This window comes from Aythya marila, assembly GCF_965140915.1.
Source record: "Aythya marila genome assembly, chromosome: 1".
In the NCBI taxonomy this organism is placed as follows: Eukaryota; Metazoa; Chordata; class Aves; order Anseriformes; family Anatidae; genus Aythya; species Aythya marila.
The window spans coordinates 66,562,978-66,583,408 of record NC_139042.1 but is presented as its reverse complement, the minus strand read 5'-3'; the positions used below and the strand labels follow the sequence as shown (position 1 = coordinate 66,583,408).

The 20,431-nt window shown below is 37.1% G+C and overlaps 1 protein-coding gene across 1 annotated transcript; it reads left to right on the top strand.

The window, feature by feature from the left end:
• The first annotated feature begins 823 nt into the window (after positions 1–823).
• On the top strand, positions 824–18,211 carry LOC309891923 (interleukin-1 receptor type 1-like). The gene is made up of 10 exons (XM_082784876.1): positions 824–911; positions 1,632–1,863; positions 3,928–4,117; positions 6,077–6,251; positions 7,260–7,325; positions 9,831–9,951; positions 10,846–10,991; positions 12,655–12,798; positions 13,843–14,007; positions 14,605–18,211. The coding sequence occupies exons 1-10, from the start codon at positions 851–853 to the stop codon at positions 14,961–14,963; spliced, it is 1,659 nt and encodes a 552-aa protein (XP_082641002.1). The 5' UTR covers positions 824–850; the 3' UTR covers positions 14,964–18,211.
• Positions 18,212–20,431: the final 2,220 nt, after the last annotated feature.

Below are 20,431 nucleotides of genomic sequence, written 5' to 3'. Positions count from 1 at the left end.
GGAGGGGCTCTGATGACATCTTGCCAAAGAAAAAAGCAGGCCCATCTGAGAGAGGGCTTGGTTAAGGCGCAATGATTTTGTAGAAACCAGCTCTGAGGGCAGTGGTTTTCTGTTCAGTCGTGTATGTGTTAGAGAAACCCGTGAAGAAGACCTGAGGTGTGAAATGCAACTACAGTTCTAGAAGGCTTTGCTGTTTTGTGTCTGACCACAGCAATTCACATCACCCACGGCTTCCACATATGTGTGTCTGGAAACGTTGTCACCTTTAGACACAAATTTAAGTGCCTGCCAGATCATTTTAGAGTTACAGTACGTTTGTTCTCCAGCAAAGAGCTACAAGTTCACCAGCTGTTAAAAGATTCACCAGCTGTTAAAGTGCTGCCTTAATTGTAGGAGCGCAGTTTGCAGAAGGAAACCTCATGTATCTCTGGAACTGTGTCTTTCGTAAATATGGAGAAGGAGCTTAGTCAAGCTCGGTATCAAGGTTATACAGTATAGCTTAAATGTTAGCTGTATGCAAGCATAACTTCATCCATGTTAAAGTTGTTTTTGGATTTAACTAGGCTGGCAAAAGAAAAATACACTTTATGCAAGAGTTCTTCCAGAAGAAAACTGGAAAAGTTCCATTGGAAAGCTGAAAACTGAGCAGCCTTCTGTGGGCACCAACTTTGGTGGTGGCCAAAATATTCAAAGGCTGGGGCTAAACTGCCAAACCGATTTTTCCCTCCCCACAATGACTAATGCTTCTCCTAAATTTTTAAGGACTAACGCAGGGTGCAGAGGACATTGCAGCTTGGAATGCTTGTACCACATTAATGGAAAATATTTTTTTCTTTGCAGCAAAAGATGAATGACATCTACATTTTTGCTTATTGGTCATCTAATTCTACTGATACCTTTGTTCAGTGCTGGTAAGTTAAATACGTTGCTGAAATTACTATTTTATAAAAGAAAACCTGCAAGAGACAAGTTGTGCATGTCCAGTAGAAAAGAGTTACTGAGAGAAAGTAGTGGATTCGGAGTGTTGAAGATATTCTGAATTTTGGGTTGAAGTTGCACTGGGCATGGGAAGGACGGGTTGACATAAATAGTTTTAAATCTAGTCACATAAATCTAGGGTACTGAGGCTTTGAATAACTACTCCCTAATTCCTTTAAAGAAAGTACAAAGAGATTGGCTTCCTTGACTACAAGTGAGCTGTTTAATGCCTTCTTTAAGAGATGTGCTGTTTCTCTAGTCCTGAAAACAGACGGGTAGAGGCCAATTTCCTTTGCAATTAATTAGTAATATTTTAATGGTAGATCTAAGTTTTCAGTAGAGTTTAGGCTATATAATTTAATGGTATTTATAATGCTGTTCTTGGAATAAGCAGGATAATAATGGATTTACTACTGACTACTTTAATAGGGAGAAGTTATGACTTAAGCTTTGTGAAGTATGTGTTTATTCAACCAGAGGGTACTAAACAGACAAGAAGTAGTAATCTTGTAATATTTTAATAATAAATTGTTAGAGAAAGTTTACTTCCTAATTCTTTTTAACTTTGAATGGATATTAACACTTCTTAAAACAAACAAACAAACAGATTAAAAACAATAACTGTTTTTTCTCTCTTTTTTTTTTTTTAATAGAAGAGTGCATTATTTGTGATTACTTTGTGCTAGTTGGAGAGCCTACAGCTATCAGTTGCCCAGTAATAACATTGCCAGCGCTTCACTCTGATTACAATATGACATGGTATAAAAATGGTAGTAATACACCCATAACCACAGAGAAACACGCCAGGATTCATGTGCGAAAGGGCTTGCTTTGGTTCATTCCTGCAACGCTGGAAGATTCTGGACTTTATGAATGTGAAGTAAGGTAAGAAAGGGAGGAGGGGAACAACTGGATTACTGATACTTACAGTGGAGTAACATCTGTGGGACTTGGGTGTACAGAATTTTTTTGTTTTAGGTAGAGACCTTAGATCAGTTAAAAGCACTGTATTGACCATGCTTTTTGTTAATTTTGTGCTGCCTTTTTTTCTTTCACGTGTGTAGAATTTGGCATTGCAAAAGTGGTTCAAACAGAAAACTTTTTATCTTAAAGCTCAATAATATTAACAATATTATTGTTAATGGGTGTGGGATATTTCCTTTGTTTTGAATGAAGTGTAAGGTCACTGAAAGAAATCTTAACTCCTTCAGTTCTCCTGTGTTCAAATGGCTGTTTGATACTGACACATCAGAAGGACATTTTGCTTTCTTCACGGAATGTGGTTAAATGTAAGGAGGATCTAAGTAGAGAGAGTTCGCTGTATGTTACAAAGGATCAACAAATACAGATGTTCTGGAGAGCTTTACAACTTTTTTTTGGAATCCTTTGGGAAATTTATAAATTAAGAGGCCATAAACCATTGTTATATGTCTTATTATAAAGCATTGCTAAGTGTTACTGGTAAAAAATGAGAATGCATAAGAAGAGCAAAGCAGTGTGCTAGACAGCTTTAAAGACAGTGAGAGTACTATGTCCTCAGCACTGTTCAGAAGATCTAAGTGCATGGAGAAGAAACAGGAGAATCTTTTCGGCTGTTTGGCATCTTCAAGCTCTTGTTATATTTAGAGTTCAGATTATTGCACTGGAATTTACTGCTTCAGGTGCTCAAATCTTACAATGGCTGAAATTCAGTGTGTGCTGAACAGGAAATTAATGCCAGGAAGGCACATAAAATTTTTGTTGTTGATGTTGTGGTCTTGCCACATCATGCTGAGAACAACCAATGTAGGCTTTTTGTGTGACCCAAAATTTGTTTTAGTAGGGTGTAGTTAGGTGTACTACAGTGCATACAGCCCACCAGTTATGTTGAAAGGATTTGGATTGTGAGTGTAGTCACAGTAGTCTGCAAGAACCTCCAGTGTAGGCACAGGTCATAAGCTGTTGCAGCTTCTTACTTCAGAGTCAATAATGAATCCCAAATTTAAAGAGGAAAGAAATGCAATCCCTTCAAAGCTAACTACTTAAATAATAAATATCATTTTAATTTAGGCACTCTTGCTTTGTCTTTTCTTGGGTACCTTACCTCTTAAGTCCGGCTTGCTTAATGTCAGCATGCCAAAAAACATATACTAAAATTCAGTTGCATTAACCTGGCTATGGTTTGTGCATCAGACACTTAAGTCTTAATTATAGCGTTTGTCAAGGTGCAGCATATGGAAGTTGTCGCCAATTCTGTCAAAACATACAGTTGTCTTCTCTGGAAACCTGTCTCCTAAAAGAGCACTGAGAAATGAAGAATAAAGTAGAAGTAATGAGTATTCCTTTATTTCTGGCTTAGACTTCTGCTTTCTAGTGCTGTATCTTCTGGAGAGGTGCTATACCACAGCTTGTTCTCTGTTTCCTGTAAGATCTCAGTCTGAAGTAGTTTCACACCGATGTTTCATCTTGGTGTACACGGTATTCAAAAGCTTTGTCTCCTGCAAAAAAGTTAAGCCTTCTTGTCTTAAAGTGTCCCTTCAAGGACACAGCCCTTCTTCATAAGAGAGGTGCTTCAGCCCTCTGATCATCTTTGTAGCCCTCCTCTGGACTTGTTCTAACAGGTCCACATCTTTCTTGTGCTGGGGGCCCCAAACCTGGTCACAGTACTCCAGTAAGTAAGATAAGTCCTGAAGTCCCCTCTGGTGCTTCCAGAGCACCACAGATTCCACTTCTATACACAACACAACATCAGAGCTTATCCCTATCTCTCATGGTCTGGAATGGGGAGTGAGGAGTTGAGAGTAATGTTTAAGAGCTAGGAAGACTGTAGCAGGGGTGATAGGAGCAAGGCTGGTGGAAATATTGAAGTCCCTGTAAGTCCTGAAATCTCTTCTCTATAAACTCCCTGAGCTGCTGAAAACAAGAGACCTTGTTGTTAATGACCTGACTTGTCTGCTCTTCTTGTTACAGAGGTCTTAATCGCTCTAACCAGAAGACTATAAATTTAAAGGTTTTTAAGAACGATAATGGTTTGTGTTTTAATGGAAAAATGAAGTATGACCAAGTGGTGAACAGCGCAAATATTGGAAATATTATATGCCCTGATCTAGAGAATTTTAAAGATGAAGACAATGTTAAGCCCGAAGTACACTGGTATAAGGTACTGTACATAAATATTTCAGATATAGAACATAGAAAATATTATATTTAAAACACGTTATGATGTAATTGTGAACAGCAGCTTTTGGAAGGAAAGTTTATTCACTGTGAGGTTTGAGTATGGCATCTACTTTATCATACTGTTGGGAAGATGTGAGGAGGTATGAGAGATATTTAAAACAAACAAAACAAAACAAAAAACCACAACACTGTGTCCACTTTGAAAGAACTTGCAGTCTAAAAAATGTGTTGCTTTTGTTTGTTGATTTGTGAAATGTCCAGTTTATATAGGTGTTAAGTTTGTAGGTAAAGTATAGAAGCAGTAAGTTCAAAAACTTGTGTTTCCTTAAATACAAGGCTCTGCGTAGCTATTTCTATTTCTTAGAGTGTTAGGCTTGTCTTAACTGTTGATTATGGTGCAGCATTCATATGCCTATTGCTCTGATTCTGGCAAAATACTCTGTAGCCCATTCAAGCTTGGAGAAGTATATTTTTGTGTTTTTTTTTTTTTCTTTTTTTTTTTTTTTCTATGTTGAGGTAAAATTCTAAGGCAGTTCAGCTCTTAATTCTGTTGTTGGTCTTAAAGCACTTATATGGGCCTGTATATTATATCTGAAATAAGATGCACAAATGTAGCACCAAGGTTCTTCTTGAGATGATGTGGTTGTAAACTGCTTATAGGTCAGAGAAGAGAAATGATTATTTTTTATTTTTTTTTTGCTGCTTTTGCATTGCTGCAGATGTGATAATACACCCAACAGCGTGAGTCACTGCTACAACAGCTCTGTTTCAGGGAAGTAGAAATGTAGACACGCACAGGCTCTGCGTGTCTACATATCTCTGTAACAATGGTTGAGGGTGAAAGGACCTCTGGAGGTCATCTTGGCTCAGACAGGGTCACCTAGAGCACATTGCACGGGGTGACATTCAGGCAGGTTTTAAATAACTCCAGAGAAGGAGGCCTCACAGCCTCTCTGGGCAACCTGTTCCCGTGCTCTGTCACCGGCACAGTAAAGAAGTTTCTTCTCGTATTAAAACGGAACTTCCTGTGTTAGTTTGTGCCTGTTGCTGGAACCACCGAAAAGAGCCTGGCTCTATCATCTTGACACCCTCCCTTAAGATATTTGGATACGTTGATAAAATCCCCTCTCAGCCTTTTACTCTCGAGGCTGAACAGTCCCAGCTCTCTCAGCCTCTCCTGATAAGAGCGATGCTCCAGTCCCCTCACCATCTCTGTTGCCCTCTGGGGGACTTCCTCCACTATGTCCAAGCCCCTCCGAGGCCCCAGGCACAGCCCTCTGGGGTATCAGCAAGTCCTCCCAGCATTGTACCACCAGCAAACTTGCTGAAGGTGCACTGTCCCTTCATCCAGGTCACTGATGTGTAAACTGAACAAGACTGGGCCCAGTACTGACCCCTGGGGGATACCGCCAGCTACAGGCCTCCAGCTGGACTCCTGATCACTCCAACACTGCTGAGCACAACCCCCAAACTCCGCCATACAGCCAGTTCCCAATCCACCTCACTGGCCTCTCATCTATCCCACACTTCCTGAGCTTGCCTAGGAGAATATTGTGGGCGACAGTCTCAAATACCCTCACTGCAGGTGTAAAAGACTTCTAGTACACCTGGGGATATCTATTTAACTCAAGATATTAAATGAAGTCAGTGAACTAAAAGACTACATCTGAAAACTTAAAGAATTGGCTGCAGTGATATTTAAAAGGTGCAAATGCAGCAAGACCCCTTTGGGCTTCATGTTAGGGCACAGTGACGCTTGTATATGACCCACATTGTGGTTTTTTAAAAAAAAAAAAAGACAACTGATTTTTAATTAATTTTCAATAAAATATCAAAATGCTGATTTTTATTTATTTTTAATAATTAGTAGAGTTCATTAGCGGGCTTAATTATAAGATGATTAGTTCCCCTAACTCACAGGTACTTTTGATATATTTAGGAGTGTAAGCCTGGATTTCTAGAAGACAAGCGATTTGTGTTGGCTGAGGGTGAAAATGCTGTCCTGATTCACAATGTATCTGTACAAGACAAAGGCAACTACACATGCCGTATGGTGTATACATACATGGGAAAACAATATAATGTTTCACGAACCATGAGTCTAGTGGTTAAAGGTGAGTTCACAGAGGTGGTTTTCTGTTTTATTCCTCTACTCGTTATTTTTATGCAAGCGTAAGCAGACTGGCATGACACTTTTCAGCTCTGTGGAAACAGAGCTGCATATTATCTTTACATCTTTTTTTTTCCTAGAATGCTACAATTAAAGTACAACAATGCATACTGCTTACCCTTGAGCATTGCTTCAGAGGAAGAATTGTAATAGGGAAATGAGAAATGTGTGGTTAGAAATTAGAAGAAAGCAGGGGTGTTGGTTTGTTTTTGCAAAAACGTGTAAGTAGCCATTAAAACAAAAACAAACAGAGTGATTTTATTTATTTATTTATTTATTTATTGCTGAGACCATGACAGCAGAACTCCTGCTGGCCCTATTGGTCAACCTGTCTCTGTAGAGAGCATTACTAATGACCTGAGCGCTACCATGGCTGTAGTCCTTTCAGAAAGGAGGTACATGTAAAGTGGAGGTAAAAGTTGGAGATAAAGTGTTCATCTTCTTAGATTAAATCAACGCTCTTACTTTAGATAGGTGATACAAGAACAGCGGCTTGTTAGCAGTGAGTGTATGTATCACGCAGAAAGATAAAATTCTGTTTGTGTATTCTTGACAACTCTTTTACTTAAAAAGATGTTCACCTGAAGTAGGAGGTCACTGAGGTAATTTCTCTTCCTTATCCATCTCTTTGACAGTTCATTGTACTTCTTTGCTTGTGTTTCTGTTATCTGGTTTTGTATTACTTCTACATCAACTGTCAGTAAGTCTGAGACTTTTTAAAAAAAATGTTTTTAAGATAAGGTGAAGTTTCCTGCTATCTTGGAAACTAGAACTTGGATGAATACAGCAAATTTCATTAGAGATTTTTTCCATTGGAAAATTGAAACTGGTAGTACATAATGGTGCTCCAATAGTACCAAAAAATAAAGCAAAATAATTGTGAAACTGTTGGTTGAAGTAAGTCATGGAACTCATTGTCCAGAGATTTATTTTTTCTCTTTCTTTCTGTTAGAAAGCCCACTGCAGATGAGACCAGAGTTTATTTATCCAAGGAATAACACAATTGAAGTGGAACTTGGTAAGTAGTGACTATTTAAGAAATCATTAAAACTTAGAAAGACTGGGAGTTTTACTGAAATAACATGTTAACAATTCCAGTGATTTCAGCAAGACTGTTAGATAGGCATGTGGATTGAGGTTATCTGGAACACAGATGATAGAACATGATTCTTCCAAGTAATTTGCAGGGAGAATAACTGTGTGCACCTAAGATTGGAATTTCTTGACAAGCAATGTCATGTTGGATGCATCTATTTTTTGTTTGTTGCCATATTCCCTTTTGTACTTCCTCTCACTGCCTGTGTCTTGACATATGTACAGTGTCATTGGGAACACAGTTACAAATATGCAACATGTTAGGATAGTTACCAGTTGACTGGTTTAGTAGTTTTTCTCTTCCTCTGTGTTTCCTGTCTTCCTTCCCTCTCAAAAAAAAAAAAAAAAAAAAAAAAAGATTTTTAATCATTCTTCTAGGGCATTAAACGGTTTCAGATACCATTTTGTACCAAGTAGAACTGTTTCAAGCTAAGTCTTTGATTTAAAAAAGGCTTTAACTGATCTTGGAGAAGTGTGAGTGGCTATTTACTACAATTTCCTAGTGCAGAGAGATCTGAGATGTCTTGTACTTCTTTAAGTAAACAACTATTAGCAGTTAGGGCATTAAAGAAGCTCAGAGGAAAGGTCATGTTGGGGATCTGGCTCCATATGGAAACTGAGGCTGTAGCACTGTGGATTATTCTTCTGTAAATCACAGCTACTTCTGCTGGTGCTTTTCCTGTCATTGAGTTTACAGTTTGATGTGAAACATCTTGTCCTGCTCAAGTTCTGACTTTGAGCATATGGTAGTAAACTAAAATGAACAAGTGAACAATACTGAGGTACTGGGTAGTTTGTTTGTTTCCTTGCCTTTTTTTTTTTTTTTTTTTCCCCTCAATTTTTTCCCCTTTTTCTTCTCTTCCTTTTCTTTGATGACTTCAACAACTTGTGAAAGATACCTTGTTCCAAAGTTGCCAGATTCTGATGAGGATGAGATTTTGATCAGAATAAAGCTTTAATAGGAGTTATTTTCCTTCAAAGTTTGGAAGACTTTATTTTAAACAGTAGTCTACTGAAGTGTGAAAATTTAGGACCTGATACAAATAGTATTATTGTAGACTTACAGAGCTGTGGTCTTCAGATGATCATTTAAATCTGTTGGAAAGTTAGAAATGGCTCAACAGCCTCCTCTCTTGTAATTACAGCTTCTCTGGTTTTGTTAGAAATACGTATCTGAAAAGCTCTATTTGTGCTCTAATAAGGAAAAGTGCTATATGTGCTGCTAATAAGGAGATTTATTTACCAGATCTTAGTCTGAAATAGGGATACTTGCCACTATCCTTTTATAAACTCATAGAGCCCTAATCTTCTATGAAAACTTATCTTTTTCTTTGCAATTGTAACTGTGGAAGAAATACAGTAATATTATGGTGGTGTTTTCCTGTACTAAATCTTGCAGCCACTCAAATGTGTAAATCTCATCCCAAATTCTTATTGGTAAATTAATTATGACTTCCCATAGAATTCAGAAAAATTCTGGCCAGTGCAACCACTACTCAGGAGTCAGAAGTGCATAGGACCTTAAAAGGCATATTCATTTACTGTATGCGTCCTTTAGGATTTTCTTTCTCCTTTGATCATGCTTGTTGAGAAAATGGAGAATGAAGTAAGCAGCAGTCCGGGGCCTGCCTGTGGTTCTCAGCCTATATTAAGATTTGTTATGGGACAACTTGTTTATATTCCTTGATATTTTAAATTAACAGTTGATCCACATTTTTTATGGCTTGAATATTGTTGATTACAACTTACTGTCATATTACTGTTCATTTTAGCTGGTCTAAGGTACCCAAATCCAGCCTTAAGTACCTCACAGATCCTAAGAAAGCAGTCACCCATGAGACTAAAGGGAGACACTTACACATGGGTATCTGCATATGAGGTAGGGGCTTCAACTCATGTTATTATAGGACCTCAGTTCAGTTGACTAAACATAGATGTCTAGTGCTGTTTTGGATGAACTGGCTGCTCTAGGTATGCAGATTTTCTGAATATCTGGAGGCCTATTTGCTAGCTTCCTACAGATGCCTGGGTTGCTGGTGAGCATCTCAAATATTAGGCAACCGATTTGGGCCCTGAAGATCTTTTAGTAATAGTCAGTGAAGTCCAGAGAGCCATTCAGATGTAAAACCCAGGTGTCTATTTTAATATGAGCAGAATCCAGTGGAGGTGAACTCCTTTATAGCTTAGATATCTGGTTCATGTGTAGACATGAACATTCAGTTACCTACGTTTAGGGTGGGATTCACATCCAGATTGGAGACATCCAGTTGTGGAGTAGAAATGGATGAGTTTAATGGACTCTGTTTTTCATAAGGTAGGTAAGATTTTCCTTATCCCTCCTTTTCCCAGTTGTTCCCTGGTCACTTGATCCCGCTTCTCTTACAAGACTTTCAGTTGCTGTATTTAAATGGTTTGTTTTGTTTTGTAGGCTCTCATGTAGTCATGGAATGCAATGTATCCTCTGGCATAAATAGCTTGATTCCATTCTGGGAAGTTAATGATGGATATGTTGATGACTTTGATAGCACTTACAGGGAACAGTTTTATGAGTAAGTATCTTTATACATTGAACTGTAAGTGCCTTTCTAGGTGATGTAATCTGCACTAATTTGCAATGAATTCACCGTAAAGTTGACTAGTAGTCAATGGCAGTAATCATGAAAGACTGATTAGAAGTCTGCATCAAGTACATTGTATTCTTATTGCTTGATTTTAAAAACAAATAATTTATTATAAATAGTAATGCATCTGATACAAATGGAATGAAGCAGCCATACACACATTTTTGTAATGCTGTTATGAAACATATCATTTTTAAGCCTTATATATACATTTGTTTTTATGAAATTCTTTTGTTAATAGACTATACCTTCCCCTCCATCATTAATATAGGAAGGGTAGATTGCTCCAAGGCAAAAAAAAAAAAAAAAAAAAAAAAAAAAAAAAGCCCTGTTGAAGTACAGATGTGACTGTTAATTTCAAAGAACACAAAAGGAGAAGCTCTTGTAGAAAATCTCTCTTCCAAGAGAGCAGGACCTGTGTTACTCTGTGATAATTGGTCTGTGCTATTGTAGAGTGTGGATATATTGATGCTTTCTCATTATAGCAACTACTGCTATTAATTATAATCCTTAAAACGTATTAGAAGGAAGTACATGTGGGGGAAAGGGTGACAGGATTCTCAACTGATCAGTTCAGACTCATGCAGAAGCATTGTTGTTTCCACCAAGTGCCATCATCAGTTTAAAAAACAAACAAACAAAAAAAAAGTCTGGTGTTATGTTGCAAACTGCTTTCTTTTCTACAAACCTCTTAGGTTTGTAGAGGTCAAAAATGAATGTTCATGTATTTGCAAATAGTGTTTAACATGGGATAGATTCAGCAGAGATTCTAGTTTCTATACTGATATTTCTTTTTTTATTTTAATCCTTTTTTAATGACAGAAAGGGGATGCCTCATGGAATTACTGTAGCTGGAACAAAATTTAACATTTCAAAAGTGAAAGTAAAGGATTATGCCTATAAATTTTTCTGTCATTTCATATATGAGTCTCAACAGTTTACATCATATATCAAATTGGAACGCCCAGGTAAGATATCAAGTCTTGATAAAAATTGTGATCAAGGGTGCCTACTTTTCAATTAGTTTGACACCACACTACTTGCAGCTAAAACTGTTTATTAGCAAAATTAAAGGGAGTAGCACTTTGAATTTGCTTTGCCTTCTCTTGTTAGGTATTTTAGCAAGCATTAATGAAATACTTAAATTTCATTTGAAGCAAATATGAGGCCTCAGTGGAATACTGTGCTTCATTTTGCACACTTGTGAAGAAGCATGTGAATCAGAGGAGATATGTGTGTAGAAGAGGAGTGAAAATGGCCAGTTCTCTTAAAGAATTGAGGGGAGACATAACCAAGTATGGAACAGAGTGTGTCAAAAGCAACTGAACATAAATGTGCCACCTGGTTGTCCTGTCCTACTGTAACAAATAATGGGCTCAGATTGTCAGGCGGAAAAAAAAATCTGTTTAGATAGTAGGAAAAGCTCTTAATGATGATAAAGTGAAACAGTGAAATAGGTTGCTTGGAAGGTCAGGGAGTTTCCATTACTGATGCATATGCTTTGTTACCACCTTCTAGATAGGCACAGGAATTTTGGTTGGGGGCATCAGCTTCTTGTTGAATACTCCTGTCTTGTGCTCAGAGACAGGGTAATTTTGACCTGGCACTGGCTAGTCAGAAATCTTTCTTTTTGGTAGATGAACCTTCAAATAAAGGTAAAATGAGCTTGTAAAAACTCAGATGCAAGGTTCAAGAAATTAATTCTTTGTAGTCAAGAACAGATACACAGAAAAGCAAACCATTAGGTTTTTTAAGTGTCCTTTTTTTTTTTTTTTTTTTTTTTAATATAGCTACAGAATATTCCCTAGTCTACTGAGTGACAAAGCTGATTTCATTGATTGTGAGCCAGTCTTTTGACAGGTGTCACTTTCAAATTTGCCTTTAGCTGGCCACATTGTAAACAGATAACTGACTGAAGGTGGATACCAGCCCTATCTTGTTACATAACTATAAACAAATTATTTGCTTACTCTAAATAAAGGCCTTCACAATGACCCACAGGGTAGGAATTAACCTCAGACATTCTTAAATGCATGAACTAAAAATTGCAGTTCATGTGGACATTTCTGGGCTTTAATCTATTTATTTAATCTTTTTTTTTTTTTTTTTTTTTTTTTTTTTTTTTTTTTAAATCTTTTAAGGATAACAAATTAGTTGGTTCAGTGGTGGGTCTTTCAAGAGGCTTGACACAATGAAAAGCTGGTTGATGTGTGGAGAACAGTGTGGTTAGGAAGTCATCTCCTCTCCTCTGACTTTCTTGCTTTCTGACTGATCAAACTTTGTATGAGAATTCTCTGGGCTATACATTAATATTTATATATATATATATATATAAAATCTTAATTTATATATATGATACTAATATTTTGGTGCTTTGGCTGAAGAGTAACCTCTCGTCTCATTGTTAAGGTACCTTTTCTCTGAAAGATAAAAGCACACTTGTCAAATAACAATATTTGTAGGAAGAATACATGGAAAACTTTTGGTCCTGTCATTCATTACATCTGTTTTTTAAAATCCTTTAATGACTAAGTATTTGAGGGGAAAACTGCCAGTTTTTAACATCACGTCTAATTTCTTATATATAATTATATTTTTGTTTCTCTCCTTTTATTCCACTTTCTACTGCAGCTCAGAACATCCAGGGTTACTTGATTGGAGGAGGAGTTTCTTTGGTATTTTTAGTGTTTGTTATACTCATTATCTACAAGATCTTCAAAATTGATATCGTGCTTTGGTATCGGAACTCCTGCCATCCTTTCCTGGGTGAAAAAGGTATGTTTATGTTGCAGTAAGGTGTACTTAGAGTGTGCTGTGTGTTGTTAATGAGCAGGTTGTCTCCATCTTCTCTTGCATTCTCTTGATTTTTGAAAATAGAACACATTTTTATGATGTATAGAATTAGTTCAGATGACAAAAGTATCTATGGGAGAAAAATCAACAACTTTCCAAGAATCCAGTTCTATCATTCTTTTCTCTAAAGACATAATTTAGAGGTTTGAATGCTGTTCTGGCTGCAGCTCTTTGGATATCCTTTAATTACCATTCTTACAAAAAGCAGTAATACAATGGAATTGCTCCTCACTCTGGATGAAACAGGACACATTTCACCTTTTTTTTTTTTTTTTTTTTTTTTACTATTTAAAGATATTTCTAATTAGTTTACTTTCCTTAAATTCCTGGCGTTCAGAATAATGTTGACTGGTGTGCTATCTATAAGAGCAGCATGCTTAAGTATGAGTCATTTCCAAACATCTGAGGGGAGGTACATGGCTAGAGAAACTGGAGGTAGTTGTTCTGATGGATTTCTGTGAAGCCTTTTAAGTTTGGTCTTTCTGGAAAGCTTGTTCCTGAATACCTAATGTGCTTCTGATCCTGAATTTTGCCAAATATTTTGGTTTTGTTTTCATGTCTAAGCGATTGTTGTATTACGAAACTTCTGGTTACGAAAATGATCTGCTAGTTATATGGCTACTGGGGATCTTTAAGAATTCAGTTATTCTGCTGGAACACCTATTTTCTACACAATTCACTGGTAACATATATATGTGTATATATATGTTTATATTTAATTTAGATAGGTTTGAGTTTTCTTTATTCAACCTTAATTTTGCAGGTCTCTTGCCTATTCAGATCCAGTATGCTGAATCTTAAAGGGCTGATTCTACAAATACATCAGGCTTGATATAGTTATGCATGCTTAGGTAATAGTTGTATTAGAACCCAAATCAATGCTTCAAGCAGAGTGGGAAAGTGTTTAGGGATGTTTTTCTGCTTGTGTCTTTAGATTACATTTTTATATATATATATTTTTTTTAGCTTCAGATGGGAAGATCTATGATGCTTACGTTCTGTATCCAAAGAACAGAGAGAGCTGCTTGTACTCATCAGATATTTTTGCTCTGAAGATACTGCCAGAGGTCTTAGAAAGACAGTGTGGATATAACCTCTTTATATTTGGGAGGAATGATTTAGCAGGAGAAGGTAAGCTATCCAAAGACAAATTAGACTTGAGTTTTCTTACTAGCAGCTGAAAAAGGAAAGCAAAGTGACGTTAATTTATCAGGCAAGAATCAAAGTGTACTTTGCCCTAGTGAAATTCTTACAAAGCATTGCCTTACAAGGCTTTAAAACCCTTGTGGAGGTTTCCTTTGTGTGTGTATGCACGCGAAGTTTCAGTTTCTAGCACCTGACACTGAAAATTGCAAGGTCTGTCCCACTGACTGCTTATGTGAAATGAAATGAAGAAACTAATCTGAATCTTTTGCAATTTCACCTATGGTAATAATAAAGTGACATCAAGTCATAAGTAGTAGAAAGTTGGTAGCTCTTTTCCATTTATGCAATACAAATATGTATGTTTTCATGTGGTCAGAGCGTTGCATTAGCCAAATCTTCACTTGTCAGCTAACCCACAGTAACAGCTTGGATGCTCTTATCCTGTCCCTATTTATGAGGTAAAGGGAGGCTCAAATATCAAACAGTGAATGAAGCAGTTGCAACATATGAGTAACAAAAAATAAAACCCTGGCAGACAGTCTGATTTTTTTTTTTTTGCACAACCTTTTTTTCTCTCTACAGCTGTGATCAGTATTGCTGATGAAAAAATCCGTCAAAGTAGAAGAGTGATAGTTATTTTAGTACCAGAACCATCATGTTACAGTATTCTAGAAGACGCATCTGAAAAGCATCTAGCCATGTATAATGCTCTTATCCAGGATGGTATTAAAGTAATTCTGATCGAACTTGAAAAAATACACGACTATACTAACATGCCAGAATCCATCAAATATATTAAGCAAAAGTATGGGGCTATCCGATGGAAAGGTGACTTCTCGGAAAGGTCTCATTCAGCAAGTACCAGATTCTGGAAGAAAGTACGCTACCACATGCCGTCCAGAAAACGTGGATCTTCATCAGGATTTCACTTGTTACCATAAAATACTAATTCTTCCTAAATAGCAGAAAAATGACAATCACTGCCAAAGTTCATTATAATTAGTGATGGATGAATTGAAGGTCATATGTATCTGTTTTGTACAGAAAATCTCATCCAGATTTGCTAGATTGAAGGTACTACAACTTTGTCTACAGATGTGAATCACACTTTCTTCTGGCCAAATCAATAGAATGTTCTGTAATACCATCAGTAGCACACTGATGACATGGAAGCCATATAGGAAGTACATAAGGATACAGAAAATACGTTCTCTTGAAAGAGAATTGCACTGTGATTTGTTGGAATATTTTTTGACTTTAAAAATGGAAAGGAGAAAAAAGAAAACTTCTTTCCAGCAATTTAAGGTTGAATATGAAGGGAACTGTATTAATTATAATTGTGATGTTTTGTAATGGGTTTGGTTGATGCCAGTAAATGTTTGTGCTTTTTTTTTTTTTTTTTTTTTTTAAATGAAATTACATGAATCTTATTTGTTACAAGTTTGTTATTTGCTGCTTTGTTCAGTTTGCTCAAAGATAATTCCATTTGTGTTAGTGCATCAGTCGGGTATCATCCAAGAGAAAAGGTAAGAGACAATCCCAACCCCCCCAAAAAAATACTATTCAACTTGGCGAAGCATAGATTCTCTTACCTGATCTTTTTACATTTTAAAGAACTGCATGGTTTTCAATCATTTATCCCACTCAGACATCATAAAAATACTATATTGCTGTACCAGGTCATAAAAATGTAAAATCTCCAGAGGACTTTCTTTCCAGTTATGTGGCTTACTATGTTCTTATTAGCCGTGTGGAACAATGAGCTCATGACACATTCTCTCATACAGAGTTCAGGATGGTTGACTTCTTCCCCTTTCTCCTAGGGACCAAAGGGCTTCAGGGCACAGGCAATGCAGCTGGGCAGTTTTCATGGGATGCCATTGGTAAAAGAGAGCAGGTCTCCTCTCCTGTTCCCAGCTAGGGTTCTGGCTTTAGCATTTGGCACCTCTGAAAACTGAAGCTGCCTGAACGGACTAACATGGCAGAAATTCTTTTCCTTGTAGCTTTCTCCCAGATAAGTGGGTTGATCTGGTTGCTAGAGAAGTCCAAGTGCAATGGCCGAAGTAAAGGGGTAGTGTGGTCAAGCTTTTTGGCTCCAGGTGCGTTTAGAAAATAGAGCTAAAGTAACATTGCCCAGTGCTTAGAGAGAGAGAGATGGCTTGTGTTATTGCCTGTAGCTGCTTGCTTTTCTTTTTTCCCCTCTCCACTGATGTCGTAAGGAATCTAAGATGACTGGGCACCTAATTTAGCTGGGGTCAGATGAATTTATGCTGGAGTTGCAACTTCTGTGCAGCTGTTTGGGAAAGGAATCTATTAAAACTTACTGTGGACATCAAATGCTTTTCCTTTCCCTCTTCTTTATTTTTTATTTTTTTTTAGCAATATTATGTTCAACACAATTTTGTTAGCTCTGAAGCTAAGATGCATATAGACAGTGATGTAGTTTGTAATAATAAATTCTCTTGCAGGGCATTGATTGCTAAGAAATTATCAAATCTCTTTAAAATCATGTTTATAGCTATGAATTTTACAGGAATGAGAGATGTGAGAGCTAAATTGCGTGTGCTTTTCAGTCTGTGCTCAAAAGTTTACATTTTTAATTTAAGAGATTTGTTTATGTATGGAAGCTTCAGCGTGTGTCTGTTACAAGTGGGCTGTGTGCTCGGAGTATAAGGCATATCTGGTTCTCCTGAACAACTGGAGCACCTTTTGTTCTCCTCCAAATCAAATTTCAGCAAATCTTTTCTCATACATCTCCCTTACCGCAGAACAACTATCTTACTACTATGTCAAATTCCAGTGCTTTCCAAGCTGTACTTGAAGGCTGTTGCTAATACAGTATTAGGCAGAAATTTTGCCTTTGAGTTCATCTGAAAAAAACAATGCTCTGCATCATTCAGAACTCTTCAGCTCTTTGAAGACTGCTTCCTTCATTTTGACACTACAGTCTTTATTGGCTTTTTCTTCTTTCATGACTTTTCTGCCCTCCATTTTCAACCAAAAGAAACTGATAATGTGAGGTGCCATCCCACAGAACTGCCAAGTGACGATGGGATGCTGTGACTCTTGTGTTCTGCCTCACTAGTAATAAAACCAATGGAAATAGCTTCCACCTGAAGTTATTTGGTTACCTCAGTGTGTGCTGGAAATCTGAAACCCTGCTTCTGGGGAACAGTGCCTTCTGAGCTTCAAGCTTCATGTGTTGAGTGTGTCTGACCAGAATCTCTTCCCTTCAGGATAGGAAGGGAAAAACGTGCATTTGAAATGTCAAGATTTATCTCCAACTTTTATGATACTGGAATGTTTAATTGATGAATGTCATGTGTGTACAGACCAATACGTATGCTTATCTTCTGTTCTCATTGTGTGTTTTATACAAGACAAAAATGTCAGGGAAGAAACACTTTTGGTCATGAAGTGCCACATTCACTAAGCTGTTGCACTAAATTTCCTTTTCAATATAGTGTGTGTTTGGTGACAGCCTGTTGAGGGAGGGTAAAAGAGCCTTGAGATCCATCCCAAGTTACTGAGATCCATCTGGGCAAGGCGAATGTGCTAATTGTTGTGGTTCACATTGACAGAAGAATTTAGTGGGACAGCAGCTCTGTGGTTTGGTTTTGGAACTCTTTTGTCAGAAGATCCCTATATCAAATGTGAAGACTAGACACTGGAAATACTGTATTTATACCCTGAGGACTAGTGCATAATATTGACTTTGTATTTCCACCTTGACAGTTTGTGGTTTGCAGGCCAGCCAACAGAGCTCCAGCAACCTCTGGCCTCCTGAATTTTTCTTTTTATTTTTGCTGTCTGGAATAGATTGTATGATAAACTGCTACTTGTTATGCCTACCTTTGGTGGAAAGTTATTTTACTGAGCCAAAATACTTTTTTTTTTTTTTTGATACTTGTCCCTTTTGCTATATTTATATGACTGCTGAAGTTTTCCTGTGTGTTATGTAAAGACACTTTGAAGAGAGGTCCACTTTTAATTCAATAAAACACTACACAATTTTTTCTTACAGCATTGCTTTTTTTTTTCTCCTCATTCCTCCACTGAAGCACGCTGTGAATGAAGAATGGCACACAGCTGTCTTTGGTTTGAAAGTGTATCGATCAAAATGGCTTTTACTAGCTCTCCATTCAAGCTACTTTTCCCAGAATTGGGAGTGGAGGGGAGAGGGTCTCACTAACATGGGTTTAATCTGGTTTCAGTACAACATTAGCACAAACCACTTCACCCTGGTCATTCTCATTGCTCCCTGAGCATTCTCATTGCTCTGAAGTCCAATTTCAGTGGTCATTGTTACAGCTAAAAAAATTCTTATTAAATGTTTTGACTTACCCTACAAAACTAAAACTCCAATGGTCCAGTTCTCTAGTTTTTTTTTTTTTTTTTTTTTTTTTGTCACCACAGTTTCCCCCAGGTGAGTTTAAGCATTACAAACCTGCAGGTAAAGAGAGAGAAAGTAAATTTGTTGGAGGGATGAAAACCAATGAATCATTTCCAGGGGGGGAAGGACAGATTTTGCCATAAAAAGTGGTCTTTTACTTTTTTTTTTTTTTTCTTTAATTATTAGAAACTAGATGTTTCTTATAGAAATACGAATTATTTCCCATGCTTTACTGGTGAATAATTTGCAAGATGCTTGATTACCACACCTATAAGTCCAGAAAAAGTCCTGTAAAATGGATGTAAATGCTAAGTTAGTTGCTCGGTGTTAAAACCAAAAGTGGAATTGATTGTCTAGTAAAATAGAATTACACATTCTTAGCACTGAAAGCACATTTAGGCAGCCTTGACATTCTTAGGTACCTGATTTTTGGATAAACAGTACTAAACTAGCCTGTTTCATGCAGCTTTAAAGTTATCTAAGATAATTACCTGCAAGTACATTTTGTGATATATTTTGTAGATTCAACAGAGAGTTTCATCTGTGCAAAGATATTCCTAACATCTTTAGCAAAGCTTAAAGTAGAAATTGCAAGAAAATATACAAAAACGGCTTTAAAGTTCTGTTAGGTTTGGATTCAACCTTTTCAGTTTCTGTTGAGAAAGAAATACGATGAATGTGTATTGTAGCCAAAAGCAAAAAATAAGACTGTGGCTATGAACCAGATAGCTTTGCCCTAAATAGACTTCCGTCTGTCTTAGAGATGTGCTATGACTAGAATCTCTTTTCATGCAGAAGGCATAGTTTACCGGGAACAGGTAAAGCACAAGGTTACTGATTTCTATCATTTCCTTTTAAAAAGTAGCAATTACATATCTTGCTTTTGTCACTTGCCCTAAAAAAACACAAACACACAACCCACACACCTCTCTGTCTCCCCTCCACTCCCTTCCTTCCACCCCAAAAAAAAAGAAGGTTGGAGAGTGCTCATGTTAGTACCATAGCTTAGGTCTATATAAGGAAGCATTGCCCTGAATTTTGCAAGATAACTCCACTGGTGTGGAAGATCTGGTCTCCACCCAATGCACATATCAAGAGGTTTTATTTCAGACTGTAGTCAGCCAACTTCAGTCCCACCCATACAGCAGCGAACATTCTCGCTCTGATTTGCAGAAGGAATGAAATACTTGTTTCAGGTATTCTCATTGTTTATATATCATTTATCAATGAAATACTATCCAAGGTGGGGAAAAAAAATAATTAAAAAAAAAAAAAAGGATTTCACAGAAAGATCCTAGTTGACAAATACATCATTTGGGGAAAAATGAAATATACCAACTTCTACACACAAATCTGTTCTCCTCATTACTCATTACCACCTCCGCAGTCACAGAAAGATAAGCCATGTCATGACCATTGCTCTGCTGCAATCCATTTTCGAAGATGGAACTGATAAGTTGAGTTAGAGTCCTCCCTGTGCAAATTGCAACATCATTCTGCCTCAGAGCTTCACGGCTTTGTTGCTGGAGCTGGTGGTTCTTGGTCTGCTTTGAAGTGGTGCTGGTGACAACATCAAATGGTCATGCAAACCAATGTCAGGTGTTGGACTTCTCTGGTCTTCCCTGCCTTTTTGACTTGTAACAGCCAAATTCTGTACTTCAGGTGTGACGTACCCCCGGATTTTGCTGTCTCATGAAACCCAGTCATTTCAGGTGATATTCCTCCAGAGGATTTGCTGAATTCTAATTCTTATCAGTCTCTGCAAAGTTGAATGATTGAATAGATCTCATTTTACCTGTTCATTTTGGTAATGTTTTAACAACATTTTGTTAACCAGAAACATTTTTTCACTATTAGTGATATTATAGTGAAGTTATGAGAAAAAAGGAATACTTCAGAGGTCTCTACCAACCTTGGCCATTCTGTGATTCACTCAGCAGAACCTCCTATGTGTATGTCTCAGTATTCTTCAAAAATGATTTTTTTTTTTTTTTAATTAGCGCTTCTAGAAAAAAA